General features: G+C 33.8%; 3 protein-coding genes across 4 annotated transcripts; 2 read left to right on the forward strand and 1 right to left on the reverse strand.

Moving 5' to 3' along the window:
- The first annotated feature begins 244 nt into the window (after window positions 1-244).
- LOC115981310 (dihydropyrimidinase-like) lies at window positions 245-11,032 on the forward strand. 2 transcript variants are annotated; one of them, XM_031103466.1, is made up of 13 exons: window positions 245-441; window positions 862-1,026; window positions 2,677-2,728; window positions 3,299-3,568; window positions 3,706-3,917; window positions 4,075-4,195; window positions 7,511-7,598; window positions 7,710-7,788; window positions 8,103-8,190; window positions 8,312-8,352; window positions 8,456-8,508; window positions 8,642-8,798; window positions 10,437-11,032. In XM_031103466.1, exons 1-13 carry the CDS (start codon window positions 358-360, stop codon window positions 10,626-10,628), a joined length of 1,602 nt encoding a protein of 533 aa, XP_030959326.1. In that variant the 5' UTR covers window positions 245-357; the 3' UTR covers window positions 10,629-11,032. The 2 variants fall into 2 exon arrangements, with proteins under 2 accessions (XP_030959326.1, XP_030959332.1); XM_031103472.1 differs by lacking the exons at window positions 245-441; window positions 862-1,026 and adding an exon at window positions 2,324-2,394 and having other exon boundaries at window positions 10,437-10,698.
- On the reverse strand, window positions 10,820-14,130 carry LOC115981323. The gene is made up of 3 exons (XM_031103477.1): window positions 14,046-14,130; window positions 11,807-12,016; window positions 10,820-11,109 (listed from the first exon to the last, which is right to left on the reverse strand). The coding sequence occupies exons 1-3, from the start codon at window positions 14,061-14,063 to the stop codon at window positions 11,062-11,064; spliced, it is 276 nt and encodes a 91-aa protein (XP_030959337.1). The 5' UTR covers window positions 14,064-14,130; the 3' UTR covers window positions 10,820-11,061.
- Window positions 14,131-23,417: 9,287 nt separating this feature from the next.
- LOC115982768 (splicing factor 3B subunit 6-like protein) lies at window positions 23,418-24,263 on the forward strand. The gene has a single exon (XM_031105514.1). It carries the CDS (start codon window positions 23,502-23,504, stop codon window positions 23,874-23,876), a length of 375 nt encoding a protein of 124 aa, XP_030961374.1. The 5' UTR covers window positions 23,418-23,501; the 3' UTR covers window positions 23,877-24,263.
- Window positions 24,264-25,552: the final 1,289 nt, after the last annotated feature.

Below are 25,552 nucleotides of genomic sequence, written 5' to 3' on the forward strand. Positions count from 1 at the left end.
TTTTGATGAAAGGAGAGTACACATACAAACGTGATCAACCTTGGAAATTCATGAGATTTCTAAAGTATATCGAAGCTCATAACCCGCTTAAAGTCAATAAGATAACCTTTGTGTTCATTAAAAAAAGAGAGAATCTTTGTAATATACATACTTTTTTAGGTGTAGTAGTAAATTGTAGTTGCATTCAATTTCTTTATCCTTAAAATAAGAAAACATTGAAAGCATCTTTCAAAAAAAAAAAACATTGAAAGCATGTTTGTTTATTTATTTAATCTTCGGCTTGGTTCATTGAAAAGTATTGTTCGTTGAACTTATAGAGCTTAGTCGGTCTTGAGTCTGAGACTCAGAATATCAGCCATGGAGTTGAGCTCCAAAACCAAACCACTCCTTCTTCTTCTTCTACTTCTCTTCACCTTCTCTTCCGTTTCTGAATCAAACCAGGTAGTTACATCTTCTTCAACTCTCATCTCTATACCCTGTTCCATTTCAACTTTTCTTTTTCTTCAGCCAAAAAAAATTTCTGGGTTGTTGAGAAAACCAAGGAACAGAAAAGAAAAGATAAAACTTGCTTCCTTTTGATCTTTATGGTTTACTTATTTTAGTTTCATTAAAGTGAAATACTGCTCAAGCCAACTGTGCTTTTATTCAGAAAGAGATAAGTTTGAACATGCCGATCACTTATATGCAATAATAAAAAATAGAAAAAAGCAAACAAAAATATGACTTTGTTCTTTTTTTCCTTTCTGGGTTTTTTCTTTTGTAACCAAACTGTAGTTTTATGTTAGTGGTAGTGTCAGAGGAAATGAATATGTTGTCTAATATTTTCCTTAATTGTTAATTTTTTGAAAATTTTTGTTTCAGTTTTGTGATGCTGGGATTGAGTATGGTGAACCGGGATGTGGGATTTCATCTTCGTCGTCGAAGATATTGATAAAGGGGGGAACTGTTGTGAATGCTCATAAAGAGGAGGTTGCTGATGTTTATTTGGAAGATGGGATCATCATTGCTGTGAAGCCTAATATCAAGGTATTCTCTTTCATGAAATTTTGTAATCTAGTAAATCTAATTTATACTTTGTTTTGAATTAGTATAAATTGTGTGATTTGTTGTTAACTGATGAGAGGCTGGTGTCATCAATGGTGGAATTGGATCATATCACAATCACATTGGTAAAGGGCTGTTAGACATTGAATGGGGTTTGTTCTGTATGTTATATTTGGGCTTAACCTCAGGGCCCTACAATTATGTCCTACGCTTGTGGAATTTGGCATTAGAGGGGATAAAGAGGATGTTGGCTGTATGAAATAAATAATATCTGCCTAAATGGGGCAGAGCCACTCTTATTAAGTAAAAAGTAAACATTATTGAGCTCTCCTCCTTAACTTTTTTTCTACTTACCTGATGCATATATTGTTGGCTAACAGCCTAGAAAAGTATAATAAAAACTTGTTTGGAATGTTTGGGAATTGAGTTTAAATACCAGTTGGTAGACTGGAAGGCGGTTTTTACCTTCTTCAGTTAAGAAACTTAGGTCCTATAAAAGTTTGTACACACTACACATAATCAAATTTCCTTAAGGAAACTGCTGTAGTGGTTTGCAATAGTGAGACATACACTTTGGGGGGCATGTTGTGGGTTTTAGGTGTGGGATGAGCTGGATTAATGCACTGCTTCTATGGTAAATTCTTATAGGATATTCTTAGACATCCACAAGATTCTTGTGTGAGATGTAAGGGAATATATGGAGAGATTGTGTTATTTTTATGGTGTATGTATGCATGTCTTAAACCAATTTAATGCTTTGGCAATTCTATCATTTTGGTATTGCGGATAATGCATGTGATTGTAATGGTAATTATGGAATAGAAGGGAAGCAAGATTGTTACAAATTATTCAATCAAATAAAAACCAAGAAGTTTGTTAATTGTTTTGTTACTTCAAGGTAATATACAAGGGCGAAGATTACCGAACTTGTATATGTGCGAAGTGGAACTAATTATTTTACTGCTAAAACTTAAAACACTTGTATATACGTGACAATAATTAAGGCTAATATTTGATCATCAAACAGTTTTGAATTTCTTGGAATTTAAATTTAATTATTTAATTTATTAGGGGGGCATTGTTAGGAGTTCAGGGTAATTAATTTTGAAAAAGGTTGCAGACACATTGCATTAAAAATCGTACTGGTTAGTTCAGCCAACCATGCCCAGATATTTGACAATTGCCCTTGTAGAACCACACTTTTGGTATACTATAAAATAAGAATTCGTGCTTATAAAAAAGAAAAAAAAAAAAAGAAAAAAAAAAGGAATTCATCCTTTATGGGGTTCTGAAAAAGTTCTACCATTATAAACCATTTCTAGCGCACCGTAGCTCTAGGTTTCTACCAGAGTAAGATTTCAAGCTACTGTGCGTTATCAACACATTGCTTTTCCATTCACAAGAACACGGTTAAAAGTTGATTTTATATATTCTATATCTTACAGAAAATGTGTTAATTTTGCAATAAATACTCTTTGTTACATACATATATGCCCTTTTATCGGTTCTGGGTTTCCTTACCCCTTTCATTATTTTGGCCTGTTGTTAATCCTTTATGTTTCCTTTTTTATCTTTTATTTTATGCTTTCTATTGTTTGATTTACATCTGACACATTTGATTGCCCTTTGCAGGTTGGAGATGATGTTACTGTGCTTGATGCCACTGGAAAATTTGTGATGCCAGGTTAGTTTTTCATATTATAATTACTGAATAGATCAGTATGTGTTTTCACTCTTTTGACTATGCTAGTGAAGAAAAAGGAGTATGGTGAGAACATTTGGAACCCAAGTATACTACTATGTATTACTTCTTTTCAATGACATTTACAGTTTCAGAATAAAACCATACAGTCTGCAATCCAAATGGCAGAGGCAGACTATTTCTCCTTTGTTGTATTTATTTTGAACCTCATAGTAAATAGGCTTCTAGATACACAATGTCCCTATTGCCATACTCTTGAGTTGGATCAATAATATCTGGTCGACGAGCATTGCATTCAACCTTGGTGGGGTCCATCTTGTTGAGTTATAGTCCCTGCATGTTGGCAATAGGTCCTCTTTTTATTCTTCAGTCTGTTTGCACACATGCTCTCAAAGACAAGAATTATTATTAACAATCATAAGCTATCATTTGGGTTTCCTGTTTATTTTATCTGAGTTTAATTGCTTTGTTCATTTCCATTTGCAAAACTGATTAGTAATTAGGTAGATCTGATCCTGATATATTCTACGACTACATTTGTTACCTCAACAGGCGGAATTGATCCTCACACGCACCTAGCTGTTGAGCATAGGGGTTTGGAGTCAATTGATGACTTCTTCAGTGGTCAGGCAGCAGCATTAGCTGGTGGAACAACAATGCATATTGACTTTGTTTTTCCAGTCCGTGATAGTTTAACAGCAGGTTTTGAAGCCTATAAAAAGAAAGCAAAAAAATCTTGCATGGATTATGGTTTCCATATGACAATTACAAAATGGGATGAAGTTGTTTCAAAAGAAATGGAAATCATGGTTAAGGAAAAAGGTTGCTTTTCTTATATTTTCTGTTTGTATTTTACGGATTTTATCTTACATTGGACCTTTGTGAACACTTCTTTAATTTCCTTTTTGTCCATTTCATGTGAAATCTGTTTAAGTTTTCATGTATGTGCCAACTTATAGGTATAAACTCTTTCAAGTTCTTCATGGCATACAAGGGGGCAGTAATGATTAATGATGAGATTCTATTAGAAGGATTGAAGAAGTGCAAGTCCCTTGGTGCTTTGGCTATGGTCCATGCGGAAAATGGAGATGCTGTATATGAAGGACAGAAAAGAATGATAGAACATGGCATTATTGGTCCAGAGGGGCATGCTCTTTCGAGACCCCCCATGGTAACTTTTAGAATTATGTTCTGTAAATATATATATATATATATATGTACCATGGAAGCTATTTTCTTACTTAAATGTCTAATGGAAAAATATCGATGTACCATGAATATCTTTGAAGAGATTCTCCTTGCATGATTTGGCTTTAATACCTTTACAGCTGGAAGGAGAGGCAACTTCTCGGGCAATTCGTTTGGCAGGTTTTGTGAATACTCCTCTCTATGTGGTTCATGTAATGAGCATTGATGCTATGGAAGAAATAGCTACAGCTCGAAAACAAGGTCTTTAACTATCTTATCTTTAAATTTTATTTGATTTTATAAATTTATTTGATGGCAGAATTAAGCTACAATTATGGAGAATCATATGTAATTAATATTGGAATCTTTTTTTACCTCATAGAAATATAATACAAGTAGGAGAAGAGGCTAATTCTTATAGCAATTATAAATTTTGGATTGAGCATTAGTAACACAGTTCCCCTTAGTTGGAATCTGATAGCCTCAAACTTATTGCATCCCACAATGTTCAAAAGAGCAAGAACAGACAACAGGATTATGAAGATTTAATACAATTATTTGGTCCTTTTTTGTTTCACTTTTATAATACACTAGCTGCGAACCCGCGCGTTGCGCATGATAATTATTTTTATGGTGGTTTTATTAATTTTTTTTTTTACAATTTAAACTAATCTAATAATGAGTAATGCCTTTCGTAATTATATTTTTATTTATTATAGGAACAATCATAAATGTAATATAGGAACAATCCAAAACACCAAAAAAACGTAAACTAAAAAAAATTAATAAAACTTAACAATGATTAATTGAACCAATATTAGGATAAAAATTTGTTTTTGATAATCTATTAAGGTTATTTTCTTTGTAGAAATTATAATTTCAGCCACCCAAAACATATTATCAAATAAAAAATTATTAGCAAAATCTAAGAATTAAATTTCTATACATGCATTGTTATAAAATATTAATAATAAAAATAAAATTGCAAAAGTTAAAATTTGTCACCTATCCAATTATTTTCGTTTGGCTAACCTTTGCTTTTCTTTAAATAAATGACATTATAGAGTACTTCTAATACAACTATTAAGAGTATTTTGTCCACCACAAAGGATTAGAAAATAAACAAAAATTGGTAAAGTCTCATAGTTTAACATCTAAATTGAGCACTATAAAAAATTATGCTATGTAACAAAATAAATACCAAATTATCTAAATCATGTTATGTAATAGAATAATATTATATTTTTATATGCTATACTTAATTCTTTAGAACGCAATAGGATAACATTTAACAATCAAAGAGAATATATATATAAAAAATAAAAAAATAAAAAAAAACAACAACAACAACAATTTAAAAAACAAAACAAAATCACAATTTAAAAAACAAAACTAAATCGCATTAACCCAAAATAAAGTTTTAAAAAATATAAAAAATTATCAACCTAAAGTAGAAATGCAAGAAAAATAAAAAAAAATCCACCAAAAAATTTAGAGAGAGAGAGAGAGAGAGAGAGAGAGAGAGAGAAAACCTTTTTTTTTGTGAGTGAAAACTATGTATAGAATAGAAGAGATAGTGACAAATTTATAGTAAGAGGGTGTAAATAAGAAGAGACAAAAATAAAGGAAGATGAAGGGAAAAAGGAAAAATGATATCAATGTAGAGGGTAGTGGGGAGATGAAATGGTAAGGGAGGGAGAAAGATTGAAGAAGTAGTGGGAAGATGAAACAAAATAAATGTTAAAAACAATTATAAGAAAATTGAAAAAAAAAAAAAAAAAAAAAACCAGGTTTTTTTTTTTTAAATATATAGATTTTGATTCTTTAATAGCACTATAGAGGAACATTCCAACTGAATTTTGAGATAGAGAAGATGTACATGATAAATTAAAGATTTAACTTTACGCTTTGGCTGCAAGGAGAAGAAGAGACAAGATAGTTTTTATCATTTTAGAGATAGTTGGTCTTAAGATAGCTTTCTACAAAGAAAGATAAGCTTGGTATATGATGTGAATGCTATATCCAAAATTAAAATTCCTCCACTAAACATCCTAGTTAGGAACCTACAGCATTATGGGCTAGTGTTATTTTCCGTTGCAGCTTGTTGGTTGCATAAAATAGCCCTAATAATGATGAAAAAAATACCCATAGAGTTCTCTAGAAGAAGCCATGATATCACCTGTACATATTCTGCTGACTTTTATTTCAGCCTCATGGATGCTCTCACAAGCCCACTTTCAAATATTTCCTGAACGCATTGATTTGATCCCATAAGCAGGACTGCCACCCCATAGCATGTTGCTGAGAGAGGTTCAGTTGTTGTTCCACTTCGACCCACAGGAACTTCTTTGATCAATTTATTTCCCCTGTTGTTAAGGTGGAGAATTGAACCAAGATTTCTCTTTCTTTATTGCTAACTAAATTCCAATTGAAATGAAATGTTTATGATGAATCAATGCTATTTAGGAGGACCTAATAATAGTTCATTAATTCAAATCCTTGATTTTCAAAGTTAAGGGATGCTTATATTGGCAAACTTCAAGCTGCTATTCATGTCCTATGACAACCTCATAGGGTGATACAAGTTGAGATGAGTGTAGATAAGTGTTTACCATAGATTTGGATAGAAGGAAAATATGAGAAAGAAGGAAATAGAATTAGGAGTTATACACCCTCTTGACCATGGATCCATTTCTTTTAATAAATCACGAGTACCTTAATAATGAACTAGTTCTTTAATTACAATGTTATCGAATGGTGCAAATATTGCAATAAGTCCCAAATAACTTAAATATTCAATTAATTGTGCTCTGCTAAACTTCTGGCCATTCAACCTTGTTTGAAGCCATATATTTCATTTAAATCTTTGACAAACTTGCACTTTCATTTCTTTTAGCCCTTTTCACAACACTCAAGTTAAATAATTTTTTTCCCATCAGTGCCAACATAGCTTTTCTGAAAGTGATCAGACCACTTGATATTACTTTCCTTCAAATTATCCTAGATTGGTGCCACTACCTCCACCCTCTTAAGAATTTCTTCATTTTTATTCCTACTTTTCCTTTTGTTACCACTTATCACCATCTTGTTACTCTCATTTGTCGACATGGCTTTTCAATTGGCCAACATCTGCACCTTAGATTATATCTAACCTTATAGCTGTCCTAAAATTTTTTCCTTACTTTATGAGTTTTTTACAATCACACAATACTCCAAATTTTCTCTATTTCATTCACTTTTTTTTAATCCTATGGGTAACATTCTCTGCAATCTTCCCTTAACAAAATATTAATCTAAAACACCAAAGATAATTGTCATAGGATGTGACTACAAGTTTAACACCGGCTGTTAACATACCAGAATCAGCCTCCTCAATATGGCCAGAAAGGCTGAAGTTGAAAGAAATGAGAAATATAGACACAGACACTGATATAGACATTCACTCAAACAGGCAGAGAAATACGATATGTTGGCTTTCAGTTCTAAAACTTATTAATGCTGATCTCCTGATGCTTTTTCTTTTCTCTAGATGATTTATTGTTTAAAGAAGATTAATTACTCGTGTTTAAACTGCAGGGCAGAGGGTTATTGGAGAGCCAATAGTTTCTGGGTTAGCCCTTGATGAATCTGGGCTTTGGGATCCTGACTTCATCACTGCAGCAAAGCAAGAACCCATTTTACTTTCATTTTTGTTTTGTTTTTATTGTTTTTTCATTCTTGTGATAGATTTATTCAGCTTTAAGAAATTCAAACAATATGATCTTACTTGTTTCAGGTTTGTCATGAGTCCCCCTATTAGGGCATCTGGACATGACAAGGCTCTTCAAGCTGCCCTTTCGACAGGAATTTTGCAGGTTTCTACCTCATCATTAGAGAAGATAGTGCAACCATAACTTCTAGGACCTGAAAGACATATGTGATCATTTTGTTTATTAAGTAATATGAAAGTTAAGAAAGTCTGCCAGGAAGAATATTGGTGTTCTTATCTGTTTAATACACATGCAGTCTCCAAAATTTTGGCTTATAACTAGGTGCTACTAGCAGACTATATATCCTTGGATTCAGAATATTTTCTTTTGATTGTCAGATTGCCTAAGCCGTGACCTTTAATATATTGGTTTATGGAGATCTTTGAACTTGTTTCTCATGAAACCTTTTCATTTCGCAGCTTGTAGGAACTGATCATGCTACCTATAATTCTACACAGAAAGCTCTAGGGATTGATGATTTCCGAAAAATTCCAAATGGTGTAAATGGTAATCATGTATTTTGTTCCCTGCAATTTTTGAATTTATGTATGGTTCTGAGTCATTATTTGGGGCCAATTTATGCTATTCTACTTTGTAATGCTTCTCTGTGGCAATTGGTAATTTTTAGGTATTGAGGAGAGAATGCATTTGGTATGGGATATAATGGTGGTAAGTTGCAATGGATTTCTTGCTCATTCCTTCAAAATATTCAGCTTGAATTAGAAGCTATTCTAGAAATTGCTCCTTTTCTCAGATTTGTGTATTCATGCAGGAATCTGGACAAATTTCTGCCACTGATTATGTTCAGATAACAAGCACAGAATGGTATGCTCTCTGGCTATTTAGATAATGTAAGAAAACTGAATGAGTATGTGTGGGATTATGCATTTTATGATCTAATCCCCACTTAAGCTTTCTGACATATGTCAAGTTATCTCACCATCTGCAATTTTTTCAGTGCTAGAATTTTCAATATATATCCAAGGAAAGGAGCGATTTTTCCTGGATCTGATGCAGATATAATCATACTCAACCCAAACTCGAGCTTTGAAATAACTGCAAAGTCCCACCACTCTATATCAGATACAAATGTTTACGAGGGAAGGAGAGGAAAGGTAATATTTGTATCTTTAATGTAGTTGATCTGTTGATAACGAATGCATTATGAAATAGGTTAGCAATTGTAATGTGTGAAAGATCTAATATCAGTTTGATTCATATTTTATTTGCACCTATCATTTGTAGACACAACAACTCACAAAACAGCCTTATACCTGTCCTTGTGACTTGATAGTATTGAACATATCACATATTTCTTATTGTATTTTGAAATATATTTTTGCATGCAAAAGAAGAATAAATGGTAAGAAGGTGATGAAAGTAATTATTATGTTGAGTTACTAGACAAAATGTGTAACACACTCGTAATACTGCTGAGCATATCACAATGAGAATTGCTGAAGTTTGAAAAAAACGTAGCTCTGAAATTCTTTTGAGTTTTTGAATGAGTGTTGGGCACCAGTGGCATGATTGCCACATCTTTAAATGTCTGACATGCCAAATTTTCAATTATTGAACAATCCTAAAATAATGGGTTTGTGCTTATGAAGGCATGGCCAGTGAGCTATAATCTGTGGACAAATACGCAATTGTTTGTCTGTCATGGACATGGCAACTTTCAACAATATAGATAGGGCTATATGCATGTACAGATTGTGTTTCTGAAACCTTTGCAAGTAATCTTACCACCTAATGCTTTTCAGTTGTCCCCTAAAAATAAGAAGAAAAAAAAGGTTTCTAGAATGAATGGATGAATGTAACTTAGTTAAGATGAGATGATTGATGTTTCTAATTTGATTTTTGGTTTAATTGAAAAATTATGCTGTCATGTGAGGGTGCAGAGTGTTGGCAGATTCACTTGCATTGATGTGAAATGAAGATGCTTGAATTTTGAAAAACTTATTAAAGGGATATGATATGACCATTAAATTTGATTGTGTTAAGGGATCTTTTATAGATTCCATATTATTCAATGGGTTAGCCAATGAGAGTAACCACGAGCTTTGCTAGTCAAGAGTTGGTTTCCTCCTTTATAATAGGTAGGAGAGCTTGGGTTAATTACTGTATAATTTGGCCAAAGAAAACAAAAGAACTATAATAAGACAATAATGTTACTTTTATAATTCCTCAGTCCCCACTGCCATTTCTTATACCATGTAAGGACCAAAGCTTATTTCATGATCAGTTACCATGAGATATGGATTAAAACTTAACATATGTTTTACATATTTCTGTATTTTCATTGATATTGGGGCAATCTTTGCTTATTTGGTGGTTTAAGCATATCCATTTGTCTTTATTTTTTTTTACTTCCTAATGCAGAAACATGACTGCAAAGTCATTCCATTGCAACGTTCAACAATTACTACTATAAATGAATGTATATGCATGCATATACCACTAGAAATCGCAGTTTAAAAGACTATCTAATATTTAGTCTTGTCAACCATAATTTTTAACTACACTTCAACTTGGTTATTAATTCTTGCAGACCATCTTTTCCTTACATAATTCTGTATATTTTGCACTCCCATCAGAACTTCTTTGGTCACAATTAACTGGTCCATATTTGCTTGAATTTGTAAAATTTCAGAGTCCCCTCTCTCTCACTGTGAGAGCAGGCACATTCATATATCCTCCTAAACTTTGCCTTTTTATTTAAGGTTTCTAAAAGTTCATATTTGTTCTCTTAGGGAAAGGTTGAAGTGACAATTGCTGGCGGAAGAATTGTTTGGGAAAATGATGAGCTGAAGGTTGTTCCTGGTTCTGGAAAGTATGTAGAAATGCCACCTTTCAGTTATCTATTTAATGGAATTGACAAGGGAGATGCTAAATACCTGTCTTCCTTCCAAGCTCCAGTAAAGCGATTTAAATCCACAGAGTAAATTTCACTTTCTATCATTTTTATGATCTTTTTACTTTCTTATTGCCTGGAGGGTAAAGAACACACAATACTCAAGTATATATGGCCTTGAGTTTGAATAAAAGAAAAATAAATGAGAACATTCTACTAGCATCACCTCACAGAGCGAAATGTATATCTATGGGTGTACAATTAATGGAACTCTAATATCTCTGTTTCTAATTTTCTTATATTCTGATTTCATTTCTTTATTTTGCCAAATCTGAAGAACTATAAGCATGGGAATCTGGCTTATGTAGCACACTTAGATTACATAGCATATAACATATATAGCACACTTACAGATTTTTTTGAAGAAAAATATAAATTAGAACTGGTGCCATCTATAAATTTATAGGCCAGAACCCAAAATTTAGTTTGATGGTACAAGATTGAAAGGCTTGTGTTCTTAGAAATCAAGGCCTAATGCAGCAATTGATGTAGGTCAGAATCTTCTTTTTCCTCTGCATGGCAATACAAATAGAATGATCAGAAAGAAGAATGTGAGGTTGCATCAGTACCATGATTTTATTGTTGCCAATTAAAGTCTCAAACTTATGAAACAGTTTCAATTTGAATCCTCTGTCCATCTCTACTATTCATTTTTGTTATTGTGCATTAATGAGCAGAGGAAATGGGAAAATATTTTATTATTCTTTGTATTTCACCAAGTAACCAGTTTCAATTTTCTGGCAATTATTTACACACTAAGCGAAACTTTGTCTCTCTAAATATAGCCTTCTCTTTTTACCATTTTTGTTCGGTAGTTGCCAAATTGATTTATGAACAACCTTAGATGAAACACAGAGTTTAATCAATTATTTCCTACATTCCTTTGCTCCATTATTGCTTAGATTAACGGAGATGAGTAATGGTATAAATTCTGGATCATTTTATGTCATTTTCACAATTTATTTGCTTTGTGAGGGCATACTCTACCAATGTAATTATCCATGTGCTTTGACCATATGGACCAAAACAAGGTGAGTATCATATTTTCATTTTGGGATGTGAGTATGGTATTTGCCCAAGTAAGAAAACATATTCCCTTTGCAATGAGTGATAGTGAAAAAGAAAGACTAAATAACAATCATTCTATAATTACCTATGTGGAAAAGAAAGATCATTCTATAACTTTGATTCAGTAAAATGGAGACTCACCATAACCGGATCATCCTGATGATGATCATGATTAGCATTAATGAGCTCTCTTTCATTTTCAAGGTTTGATCTCAAGTCACTCAAGTCTGTCTTCAGATGCTTTCTATTAGCTCGAGCTTGAGAAAATACCACCGAATAGTTGGGAGAAACTGGGGCCTTTTTATCCCATCCTCCAAATTCAGGAACAGTCACAGACAACCAGCCATTCTTCTGCAAATGGAGAATATCTAAATAGTCAATATATCTTATATAGGAAAGAAACTCATATGAGCAACAAGGCTATCAATGAGCATCATGTTGATATTGCAATTACAAAGCAATTTCTTCTTTAAAAACAAGGAGCAAGATCAAGTGCAATAACTCATGGTTGAGATTGAGAGTTAAAAAAAAAAACTTTCAATTGCAATTATTGAATAAAAAAAGTGAGAAAAGGTTAAAAAGTGAAAGTAGTAAAAACAATATGTGAGTGGAGAGGGGTAATTGTACCATGTGAGTTTTGCCCTCGATCTCAATCCTAAAACAATTTGTATGTCATCTTGAGATTGCATTGGTCAACATCCCCTTGGTCAACGCACGTTGACCAATACATATTGTAATTATAAAAAAATTTCTTCTAACATTAAAATAAAAAAAAAAAAAAAAAAAAAAAACTTCTTTAAAAAACAATTTGTATGCCATCTTGAGATTGTATTGGTCTTAAGAGAACTTTTACTACCTGATCAAGAAGAATTGGTCCTCAATTGCTAAATATTGTTTGTCAAAATAAAATTACATTGTAACAAACATAAATACAACATTGAGCAAAAATAAGAAACAATTCAGATACAAATAGTCATAGTGACAATATGACATTGAATAGGAAACTGGCTTAATGAAGACAAAATTTACAAAAGTAGGATTGGTACACATTTAGGTGAATTAGGAGATTGTTTCTTAATCAGTGAAGACTTAAAAGTTAGAAGATTGTTTTCAATACTGAGCACCACACCTACTTTGGTGTGGTGGTAAAGATCATACCCACCACCATCTTCCCTCCCTCCCTCCCTCCCTCCCTCCCTTTACATTCATAAAAATGAAGACAAAAAGAAGATAAAAATAGCAATTTAAAATGCAACTCATTTTGTAACTCTTGTTGTATTGCTAAAACAATTAAATGTGGTTCGACAACCGCTTCATGAAGATGAAGAGGCATGTTACTAGTCAGAGCAAGTGGGGCTTAAATAGTCTTATGTACAGCTTGGCCAGAGCTTAGAAGTTTGGATTTTAGCTTTTATGTACTATTTTTTAAAATTTTACTTTTTCTTACCTTTTCAAAATACAAATATATTTTAATACACTTTCAGCAAAAAGTTAAATAAGCTGTTAGTAAGTGTGGATGAAGGATTTGAGCTCAAATTCTATGGGTAATGTCACCAAGATACAATGTTGCTTACTATGTATATTTTCTTGTAAATCCTAAATATTTACCCAAAAATAGCATTTTTGTGTCCGCATGCCAAAATTTTCAAAAAGAAAAGAAGAGATGAAAACATGTTTATATGCTTTGATTTACCAATACCTTTCTTTCTTCAGATTAATAAGTAGGCATTTTGTTTCAATCTTAGAGCAAATAAAATGGAATACAACGTTCATCTCATGCAGAGAGAGAGAGAGAGAGAGATGATTTTCATTTTAATGAATTGCCTGCCTGAAAATGGGTGTCATCACAGAAATTGAAGATGAAAATGGCAGGAAACCCCTTAAAATGGGGTTAAAGTAAAAAAAATGATCTGAAAATTAAAAAAAAAAAAAAAATGGCATGTTTACATTACATGAGAAGGCTTTATCAATATTTTGTAGTGGTGTAAATGGATTTGACATGAAAAGCATCACACTTACATGAATACACACTGATTTAACAACAAGAAACACCACCTTGACAACAAGAAAAAAATTATAACACAGATTTTAATTTTAATAGACACGATTTCAGAGAGAATATGTATAGAGTATAAAATAATGAACGTGTGATAATCATTATTCTTTAAGATGATCAAAAGAGCCTTCGATGCGAATATTGCCAAAATATGCTACAACAAGCAAGAGACACAAACTAGCCTAATAGATCATTAAAAAAAGAAAAAAAAGAAAAAAAAAAAAACTACATGCTGGTTGAAAACTTAGCAATCAGAAACTCAAACAAAAGGGAAAAAGATATGTTTTTGTGTTTTTAGCTTTTGAAGATAATTTTGGGGCGTACCTCCTTCCGATCACTCATTGTCGAGTCCAGAGGAGAAGGTAGAGGGATTGGCACAGATTGTATTGCTTGGTATTATAGTTTTCACAAACTCTATTTTTATAAAATGCGTGTGTTATGCAGAGAGAAATACTGAAAGTTGCTCTACAACATGGCATGGTGTTATTGGGCAGAATGAACATCAATTTTATTTTTAGCCATTCACATAACGCAATTTCAGTTAGAAACTCTTGGTAAGTACGAGGCAACAGAGAGAGAGAGATCCAAAGCCAATAAAATTGTAGCTAGACAGCCAATGCAGTTGCATGAGATCTGTTAGAACTATTTGTTTAATTGTCAGATGTCCAATAAATAGATAAATGACCAAACTTAGATCTTAAGATTCTTAACAGCCAAGAAATCATTGAATACGTATATTAATATTTGTCACACGCACACAATAAATAAATAAATAATATATATATAGAGAGAGAGAGATTTCAAATAATTTTTAATTAAAGGAAAAGGTTTATTTTCACACCAAAAAAAAAATCTATTTACAATTTTTTTAATAGAAAGTACAGAAACTCTTACAACAAGATACATGTAATAAGGGCGATGGTATCTCGTGAGCCTGGCGCATGAGACTTATTTTTCATTGACATGTGGGCTCTATAGGTGTGGGGGCCACATGTCTTTTAGAGATTTAATTATGTACATGGTTCCACATTATTTAAATTCTCATTTTATCAAACAAAGAATAAATTTTTGGAAACTTTACTATTAAGTTGATCATTTCCCTATTAAATTTTTGGAAGCAACACTCTTTTTCAGTAAATCAACCTCATCTGAAGTGCAAGAGGTGATCAAAGAGGCTATTGGGGTATAGGTGGTTCAGCAATATGAAAAGTATTTAGGTCTACCTTCCTTTGTGGGTAGAAATAAAAAGGAAAGCTTTGCCCATCTAAAGCAAAGAATTTGGAAAAAATTGCAAGGGTGGAAAGCTGTTGTACAAGCACTCCCTACCTATACAATGTCTTGCTTCAAGTTATCAGCCACTCTTTGTCATGAGATTGAAGCTTTGATCCAAAAAAAATTTTGAGGACAACGTGGAGATGCTAGGAAGATACCTTGGGTAAAGTGGCAAGAATTGTGTAAACCAAAGTCACATGGTGGTATGGGCTTCAAAAAGACCTCTCCCGGTTTAATGATGCTCTCTTGGCCAAACACACATGGCGACTCCTTCATGACCATCGCTCTTTATTTTATCGGGTCTTCAAGGCAATTTTTTTCCCTGACTGTAGTATTATAGAAGCAAGGGAACTAAGCAACGCTTCGTTTGCATAGAAGAGTATCCTTAGGGGTCGAGATGTAATTAAAAGAAAGGCTGTTTGGCAGATTAAGAATGGAAAATCAGTGCATATATGGAGTGGTAGGTGGCTGCTAGGGAAGTCAAATAATAAAATCATCTCCCCTTCTATTGCAAATGATAACTCTGCCATGGTTAGTTCTTTAATTGATCAAACCAACTGTGTGTGGAAGGGGGACCTCATTGAGTCCTATTTCTTTGAGTGGTGTTAAGGACAAATTTTTATGTAATTGACATATCTTTTGACAAAACACACTTTACTTGTATTTAGTAATCATTACAAGTGGTTAAATTGAAGGCATGAAGATTACTCAAGAACTACTCAAAAAACGTGCAATTTGCAAGTCTCGATACCTCCTCGACAGAAGCTCGATCTGTCGAGATTCATGAAAGCTCGACATATGTCTCGATCTATCAAGCTTACAAGATTCAGACTATAGCCAACAAAGTTTTTAATTCTAAAAGGCTATTTGTTTATGGGTTTGTATAATACTTATTGGACTAGGAAAGTCCAAGGTTTGTATAAACCTATTTGGAATAGGAAAGCCCATTAAGCTCCTATTTAAAGGAGGTGGAAAAAGAAAAACCTAACCCTAGAGAGTTTCATAAGGTTTTGTTTTTGAAACCTTAGCCTCCTCCTACAGAAGAAAGAGTTTTTGCTGCGTTTCTTGTACGCCTTTGGGTTCTGTAACCAAGCAAAGTCCCATGTACCAACATTGAAGATCTTATTGGTGTTTCTATGTGAAACTACTGCAAATCAACTACAACAATCAAAGGGTTGCTGTGGAGTTAGTCACATACTTGGATTCGTGCAAAGGAGTAAGCTCCGTACTGGGATCCGCACATCAAATTGGTTAATCACGTACTGGGAGCCATGCATTGAAATGAGAGATTGTCACTACAGAACAAGTCTGATTGGGTATTGGGATAAGGGTTCAACTATAAGTTGGTATAAGTTACTAGGATTCCTTTACTTGTAACCGCTTGTTTTGATAATAATGGATTCTCGGGAGTGGTGACCTTAAAATCACCTGGTAGGGTTTTGTCTTGGTAGTTTTCCCCATTCGTAAACAAATCACTTGTTTCAAATTTATTTTCCACTGCACTTTAACTTAGTTGGTGATTTGTTTGTACTACTATGCAATTGCACGTTAATTTGATTAATTAATAAATTTGGCTAATTAATCAATTAATTTATCACAAGGGGCCAATACGTTTTTGGCCTATCAAGCGGTATCAGAGCATGCACACTTTGATCAGGTTTTAATATTTGCTGTGTGATCCATTGACTCCTGTTGTCATGGAAACTCTTGATTGTTTTGATTTGCATGATCATGTGTTGAATGATGATGATGATATTCAAGATGCCTATTGCATGCTTTATAATTTTTGTATGAAATCTCTTAAAAGATCTATAAAATTAAAAGCTAAATTTAAAAAGGTTAAGCTTGAAAAAGATGATTTGATTGCAAAATTAGATAAAACCAATAATTTGAATGAGAATTTTAAAAATCAAATTTCATCTCAAGTGGACAAAATTAAGAGTTTGGAAGAGCAACTAGTTAAATTTAAAACTAAAGTTGAAAAATTAACTAGTGCCAAACTTGTTGTTGAGCCTAACTCAAAAGAAAAAGATTTTTGTATTCCTCCATTTAAAATGAATAATGAAGAGTTGAAGGCTAATATTGCTAGGATAGATAAAGGTAAAAATTCTAATGTTAACGCTGAAGTTTCTAAACCTATGTCTAAAACTCCTCCTCAGTCAAATAAAAATTTTGAATTTGTCCCCACTTGTCATCATTGTCATATTATTGGTCATATTAGGCCAAATTGTCCTAAATTAATGTCTTTGTTAACCTTTAAGGTTAGACCTTCTTCTAGGAAACCGAGTAGTTCTAAAACTACTCATGTTTGTCACTATTGTAGTGCTTCAAGTCACACTCATCTCAATTGTTTCAAGTTGTATCCTCAAAAGCAAGGGCCCAAACGGTCACAGGTTTCCTCTCAAGGACCTACACCTTTTTTTGGAGAGTTATTAAAAGCTTTAAGCTTTTTAACTCAATTTCAGGAGAATTTTAATTATTCTATGTCCTTTAGTAGACATACTAGGACACGTGCCTTTTCATCTTTACGGCCAAAGACTCATGTTGTGTGGGTGAGAAAGAAGCCTAAGACTTAATTGTCTGTTCTGTTTATCCTCTACTTTAATTCTTTCTATCTAAAGTAGGACTCTCTTTACTTGATTTCTTATCTGCTTTTGGAAACATGCTTTCATGCATTTGCATCTTTCTTTCATGCTTTGATGTTATTTAACATGTTTTTGTTTGGTTATTTTTTAGTTTTGCTTTATTTTGTTTTTCATATAAAAATTTAAAAAAAAATTGAAAAATTAGAAAAATACAAAAACAGTGTGTGTTGTGTACATTGGTACTTGTGTACCTTGGATGACCATTGAAACAAAATTTTCTAAACTTTGTATCTTTTGTAACTTAGATGAGCATCTCTATGCACAACTATGCAAGTGAGCTTTGTGGCTCGTGTTTGTGATGAGTAAGATTAAGTGATCTCTTATACTTAACACTCATATCACTTTTTTTGATGTAAAAGACTAGAAAATCCTAAGAGAAAAGCGTAAATAATCATCTCATTACTGTTGCCCGTCAATCATGAAATGATATTTGTGTGCTTCGACATAGCAAAATTGGAATGTCAAATGCTTAACATAATTGACTATTTCTTTTCTATTCCTTATATGCCCAAGCATGATATGCTTATTAAAAGAAAAATATGCAAAGAAAAATAAAAAGCAAAAAGATCAAGGTGCTTTTAAATATGATTGCAAGCGTGTATTCTAGGAAATGTAGGAGTTATAAGATGTACCTCGAAGATGATAGTTCCCATCAAACAGTTCTGATTGTGTGTGAGTTAAAGTAATTTTCTCATATCTCAAATTGTTATAATATGTATACACTTATGCAATCTTGCAATGTTTTTCACACACAACATGTAATATTCTTTGCTACTCTTGATACATGTGCAGGTACAATGTGATTTGGCCATCACAAGGAATACATATGTTAATGTATGCTCATTAACCTGTCTTAATTTGTTTTTGAAATATAAAATTAGTTAGACTTGTTTAGTGTGTGTGTGAGTTTTGGGATCTTTGTGCTTACATTTTTTATTGTTGAGAGATGTTTTTGAGAGATTAAAAGTGTGTGTGTGAGTTTTGGGATCTTTGTGCTTACATTTTTTATTGTTGAGAGATGTTTTTGAGAGATTAAAATGTTGTTTGGATTTTTGGTTGAGTAGCATGCTTGATTGCATTCATGTTTGTGTTTTTCTCTTCTTGAAAAACTGTTTTTAAGCAATTTTGATAGCTTCTCGATACCTATCGAGAGCTAAGCTATCTATTGAGCTCTTTGAGCTTCTTTTATCGCATTCTCGAGCTCCTCGATAGCTTCTCAATCCATCGAGGAACTTTCTGTTTGGCCAATAGATTCTCGACAGATTCTCGATCCATCTAGGTTGGCTTCTTCTCGATAGATTCTCGACACCTCCTCGATCGATCAAGATACCCTTGCATGCATTTCTTTTTCCTTTGTTTTGCATTTTTTTTCCTTTGTGTCCATAGCATCTTGTTTTTCTTTTTCTTGTAGGTCTATGGTTCCTTGTTCTTCTCGTTTCCTCTATATCATTTTTTTGTCTATCTCCAGTCAAGTTTTTTGGCTTTTTATGTCCTTTGACAATCGTGTCTAAAAGGGGGAGAAATTTGAGAATTGAATGTCATTCCTCAGGGGGAGAACTTCATGTTAAAGGGAAGAAAGTTCTTGATGTAACTAACTTAGGGGGATAGTTAGTTTGGTATACTTTGATATTGATATATATATTTTGTGTTGTGTATCTCTTGGTTTTGTAACCATTTACATACATCATGTGTTATTTTTATATTTAATGATGATGTATGTGTTTCACTCTTTATCCCACATGTGTTGTTTCTTTTCTCTCTTTATACACATGTTTTTTATTTATTTAACTTGTCATTATTTTCCACATGGTACCTTGATGTGTTTTGTTTAGTGCCTTTTAGGAAAGATAAGTTAAAGCCAAGTTAAGATTCCGAACCTTCTTCTTGTAGCAACTTCCAAGGTTCAGATTTTTAGACTGGGCTTATTTATTCTGTAATCTTAAGTAGAATGTATTCTAGGACATTCAATGTACTCTTGTGGTTTTGTCACGGATTGCCAAAGGAGGAAATTGTTAAGAACATATTTTTATGTAATTGGCATATCCTTTGACAAAACGCACTTTATTTGTATTTTGGTAAATCTAAGAAGATTCAAGATGATCATTACAAGTGGTTAAATTGAAGACATAAAGATTACTCAAGAACTGCTCAAGAAACGTGCAATCTACAGGTCTCGATACCTTGTCGACAGAAGCTTGATCTGTCGAGATTCATTAAAGCTCGACACATGTCTTAATCTATTGAGTTACGGGATTCAGACTATAACCAACAACGTTTTTAATTCTAAAAGGCTATTTGTTTATGAGTTTATATAATCCTTATTGGATTAGGAAAACCCAAGATTTGTATAAACCTATTTGGAATAGGAGAGCCCATTAAACTCCTATTTAAAGGAGGTGGAAAAAGAAAAACCTAACCCTAGAGAGCTTCATAAGGTTTTCTTTTTGAAACTTTAGCCTCCTCCTACAGAAGAAAGAGTTCTTGCTGCGTTTTTTGTACACCTTTGGGTTTTGTAACCAAGCAAAATCTCTTGCACCAACATTGAAGATCTTATTGATATTTCTATGTGAAGTTGCTACAAATCAACTACAACAATCAAAGGGTTGTTGTGGAATTAGTCATGTACTTGGATTTGTGCAAAAGAGTAAGCTACGTACTGGGATCTGCGTATCAAATTGGTTAGTCACGTATTGGGAGCTGTGTATTGAAAGGAGAGATTGTTACTACAGAACAAGTCCAATTAGGTATTAGGGTAAGGGTTCAATTGTAAGTTGGTATAAGATATTGAGATTCCTTTACTTGTAACCGCTTGTTTTAATAATAATGGATTCTCGAGAGTGGTGACCTTAAAATCACTCGGTGGGGTTTTGCCTCGGTGGTTTTCCTCATTGGTGTTTCTATGTGAAGCTGCTGCAAATCAACTACAACAATCAAAGGGTTGCTGTGGAGTTAGTCACGTACTTGAATTCGTGCAAAAGAGTAAGCCACGTACTGGGATCCGCGTATCAAATTGGTTAGTCACGTACTGGGAGCCGTGCATTGAAAGGAGAGATTGTCACTACAAAACAAGTCCAATTGGGTATTGGGGTAAATGTTCAACTATAGGTTGGTATAAGGTACTGAGATTCCTTTACTTGTAACCACTTGTTTTGATAATAGTAGGTTCTCGGGAATAGTGATCTTAAAATCACTCGATAGGGTTTTGCCTCGGTGGTTTTCCCCATTCGTAAACAAATCACATGTGTCAAATTTATTTTCCGCTGCACTTTAACTTGGTTAGTGATTTGTTTGTGCTACCACGCAATTGCACGTTAATTTGATTAATTAATAAACTTGGCTAATTAATCAATTAATTTATTACAAAGGGTCAATACATTTTTGGCCTATCAAGTGGGAAGCCAATATCATCAAGAACATACCTCTTTCCCAATCTATACAAGAGGATGTTTTAATATGGTCTTTTAGCCCGGACGGAGAGTATTCAGTTCAGACGGGATATAAATTTCTGTAGAACCAGTGCAGAGCTAGTGAACTTGGCTCCTTTGATGGTACCACACTGCAGCCCCTATGGAAGAAGATTTGGGGTTTAAAAGTTCCAGGGAATGTCAAAAATCTAGTATGGTGTGCTTGTAAGAATGCGCTGCCCACCAAGATGAATTTGCTTAAACGCCAAGTGGTTACTAGTGATGTGTGTGAGTTGTGTAACCTGCACACAGAAGACTCAACTCATGCTTTATATCGTTGTCCAAAATTGGAGAATTTCTGGCAGAGTACCCCTCTATGGAGTCATGGCACCATCAGATAGTGCAACAGCTTTTTAGATATAATGTTTGTTATTTGTGCAGATAACAGGAACCTGAAGTTGTTCTCATCAGTGGCTTGGACTTTGTGGAATAGAAGAAATAATATCAAACTTGGGAAACACTTTATCCCGTTGGAACAAGTGCTGGATAGAGCTCGTGAACTCACATTGGGCTGCTTACCTGATCCCACGTCAGCAACAGCAGCACTGAAACCATCAGTAGAAGCGTGGACACCTCCACCCTTACATGGATACAAGGTTAACTTCGACGGCGCAATTTTTGAACATGAAAATAGAGCTGGTTTGGGAGTAGTCATACGAAACCATGATGGATTAGTGATGGCCTCATTGTCTGAAGTCATTTTGTTGCCATCCACAATCATTGAAGTGGAAACCTTGGCAGCATGTCGAGTTGTGGAGTTCGCACTAGAACTGGGATTTGATAACATTGTCCTTGAAGGAGACTTCGAAGTCCTAATCAAGCTTTTGAATAGCTGTAGCATGTCATTGGCGCCCTTTGGTCACATCATAAATGATATTATTTTTCTTGCTTCGAGCTTTACTGGTTTTAGAGTTACACATGTTCGGAGACAATGTAATAAGGTTGCCCGTTCGCTAGCTAGAAAAGCAATCTCATCCTCCCCTTTGTCCGCTTGGATGGAAGATGTTCTACCAGACCCTTTATCTGTCATTCAAGCTGATTTGAATAGCCTTCCTTAATAATACATATTGTTTTGATTCTCAAAAAAAAAAAAAAAAAGTTGATCATTTCTCTTTCAAAGACAAATGGAGAGGATCTTTATCTCAATTCCAAGATCAATCTCATATGAGGATCACCAGTGGACCAAAACTCTATGGTGAAAAATTATCAAGTACTCTTGAAGTATAGAGTAACACAATACTCCCTTATCTCACGTGAATAATGGATTCCATGATGAATTTAATTAGTATGATCTAGTATCGTGTGAAAGGAGAGAGTACTATGTCGTTGTACTCCCAGAGGCATTGGATAATTACTATGATGTAGAGATTATGGACTGTAATTGAAGGGAACACGTCTCATCAAGTATGATACCCCAAAATTTTGGGTTGATTCTTTATGAATAAGGTTGATAATATTTGACACAACTAGTGAACACGATATGAATTTTTGAAGGTTAATGTTTAGTGTAAGTTTCATTTTGGGTCTAGTTTTAAAATGGGTTGAAATGAGTCATCTTCAAATTAAGCCAATAAATGTTTATTAAACGATTTGTGTCTATGTCAACCTAACATAACCTATAAATTAAAAAGAAAATGTCAAAGGTATTAGAAATTTTACAACATAAAAGTTACAAATTGATGTGACAATGAATATAATTGGTGGATTTCAACCATCTAATAAATGAATCATTGATTTATTTTTTTGGGTGATTTGTGACATAGCTTTTTATTTTTATAGATACAATAGAATGTCAACATATGACGTTTGTTTCATGATAATTACTTTTTATTATTTGATTAAGACATCAATTGGTTTTTGGTATAGTTGAGTTTTAAACTCAGGTCTCTTATTAATAACAAGAGACTTTATCGGTTAAACTAAATTTTATTTATTTATTTATTTATAAATATAGTGTGAGATGGACTCCTTTGAAACACTAGGAAATGCCAAGTGGCAATCAATTGGGCAAAGAGACTCTTGGGTATCGATTGAATTAAATGGAACACACTATTTGTGATATATTATCAATTTATGAACAATTAATTGGTTGCCCTAGTGGTAAGACTTGAGCCAACATGCCTTTATCGGAGATTGTAATACAGGGTAAGTCTCACGCTCAGGTAAAAAAGTCATATCGATCGCCTCAATCTAACAATTTTTTTAATTTCTAAAAAAATAATAATAATAATAAAAAAAAAACTGGTTAGTGGATAGTATGTCGGTTATGATTGGGTTCAACTCCAAAGCCCAATTGCTACATATAAAAAAGCAAAAAAAATCCAAATCCTACAATCTCTTCTCCACTCGCTGAGTCTTCAGCCAGAGAAGGCCGAAAACGAAAAACCAAGCAACCAACAATGGCGAGCATAAGCCTTCGCAAGGGAAACACGCGGCTACCACCGGAGGTGAACCGCGTGCTCTACGTTCGGAACCTGCCGTTCAACATATCGAGCGAAGAGATGTACGACATATTCGGCAAGTACGGCGCCATTCGGCAGATCCGAGTCGGCACCAGCAAGGACACTCGCGGCACCGCCTTCGTCGTCTACGAGGACATCTACGACGCCAAGACCGCCGTCGATCACCTCTCCGGCTTCAACGTCGCCAACCGCTACCTCATCGTGCTGTACTACCAGCAAGCCAAGATGAGCAAGAAGTTCGATCACAAGAAGAAGGAGGACGAGATTACCAAGCTTCAGGAAAAGTATGGTGTCTCCACCAAAGATAAGTAGTACTTTGTACCCTTATACGCTGTCTTATTTTCTGGAAAAATTGAAATCTAGGGTTTTTGTTTCTTGTATGTGGACACTGAATTGAAATTTTAGGGTTTTTGTTTATTGCATGTGGATGTGTTTCGTATTTCAAATTCGTGGGATTGATTGTTGATTATATGTCTTTCATTTTTAACTCTGTAGAATTAGGGTTTTGTTTTGGGTTAAATTTTATTTGGGAAAGTTTAGTAGTGAAGTTTTATGTGGTGGAATTAGTTAAGTGGAAGATATTATTAGATTAATGGGATTTTATTTTATGGGGAATGGTTTTGTGATGTGGGTATGACTTACTTTTTCTATGTGTACTGAAAAATTGAATCTTTTTAAGCTACAATGTGCATAAGAAAATGGCCTGGTTTTGTTGGATTTCCTGCAACCCAATTCGGATGTATTATGCTGCAAGATAGTCTGTTATTGATTTGATATGTTTATGTAGTTTGTGTGATTCATTGTATAATCCCCTGTTGTATACTCCTGTATACTTGCTCTAGTTTTTGTATCAATAAAATTATAGTACTTATCAAACGGATATTATGCTGTAAGATTGTAGCTTTGCTCAAATTTCATTACAATTATCCTTCCCTTTGAGGTACAAAAGGTAAATCCTATGCTACTTTGACATTGCCATTTCTTAAATAAGCATTTGACTGATCAACTAAATTCACAACTCTTTTAGAATGAAGATAGTAGTCCAATAAAAGATGGTTTTGACCCATTCGACTGCTTAAACATTTGTGACAATGAAGCCTTATCACCATCGTTTTGCCTCCACTAATTTCTTAAATACTGCCTCCCAAGGTTGAGAACCAATTTTTTATTTTATTTTTGGCAATTCAACAGATTTATTAAATGTTGCTTCCATGGGGCTTGAGACCTAATTTTTCTAGCAATTGGATATGTCAAGTACTCCTCCATGTCAAGAGCCACTTGGAATGCATGTTCCACACTAGAAATAGATTGTCTAAGCATCTCCCTTTGTATATCATCCCTATCTTAAATCGAGCTAGTGTTTGGCAAGGCTCCTTAACAATTTGTGTATACTCAGGCATTGACATGTTGCCTTGTTTCAAGTTAGCAAGTTGTTAACACTACTTATCACACTAATTAGATGGCATATACTTCTCTCAAAGTTTTGCCTTCATATCTTGCCTTGTGTCTATGGGTGGTTGTCTCAATCTCCTCATATCGTTTCCAACACACTTGGCCACCACACTTTTGTCAAGCATACAAGCACCATCTTAGCAAACCTTACTCTCTGATCATATCAAAATACTATTTGAAAATAACCAACCATACCTTTGAAATTTGAAAGTTCCATCTTAACATTCTTTGTGATGTCACCAGCTATATCATATGGTTCAAACCACCTTCTTTCTAAAAGGAATTAGATCTTGTAGCACTCAATGGGTATAGTGCCCATTGAATTGGCAGATGACAGGAGAGTAAAGCTTGTAGGCTTGGGGACTCGCATCTAGTGACTCTCTCCCGATGTTTATAGATTCCCTTTGTTCCCTTTGTTCTTGTGCATTGTCTTGAGTCTTTACTGTATGTTTTTGGCTACCGCATGTTCCTTTCCAAGAAGTAGTATTTTTTTCTTAAACTTTATCTTACCTGTCAAAAAAAAAAAAAAAAAAGCT

This window comes from Quercus lobata, chromosome 1, assembly GCF_001633185.2.
Source record: "Quercus lobata isolate SW786 chromosome 1, ValleyOak3.0 Primary Assembly, whole genome shotgun sequence".
In the NCBI taxonomy this organism is placed as follows: Eukaryota; Viridiplantae; Streptophyta; class Magnoliopsida; order Fagales; family Fagaceae; genus Quercus; species Quercus lobata.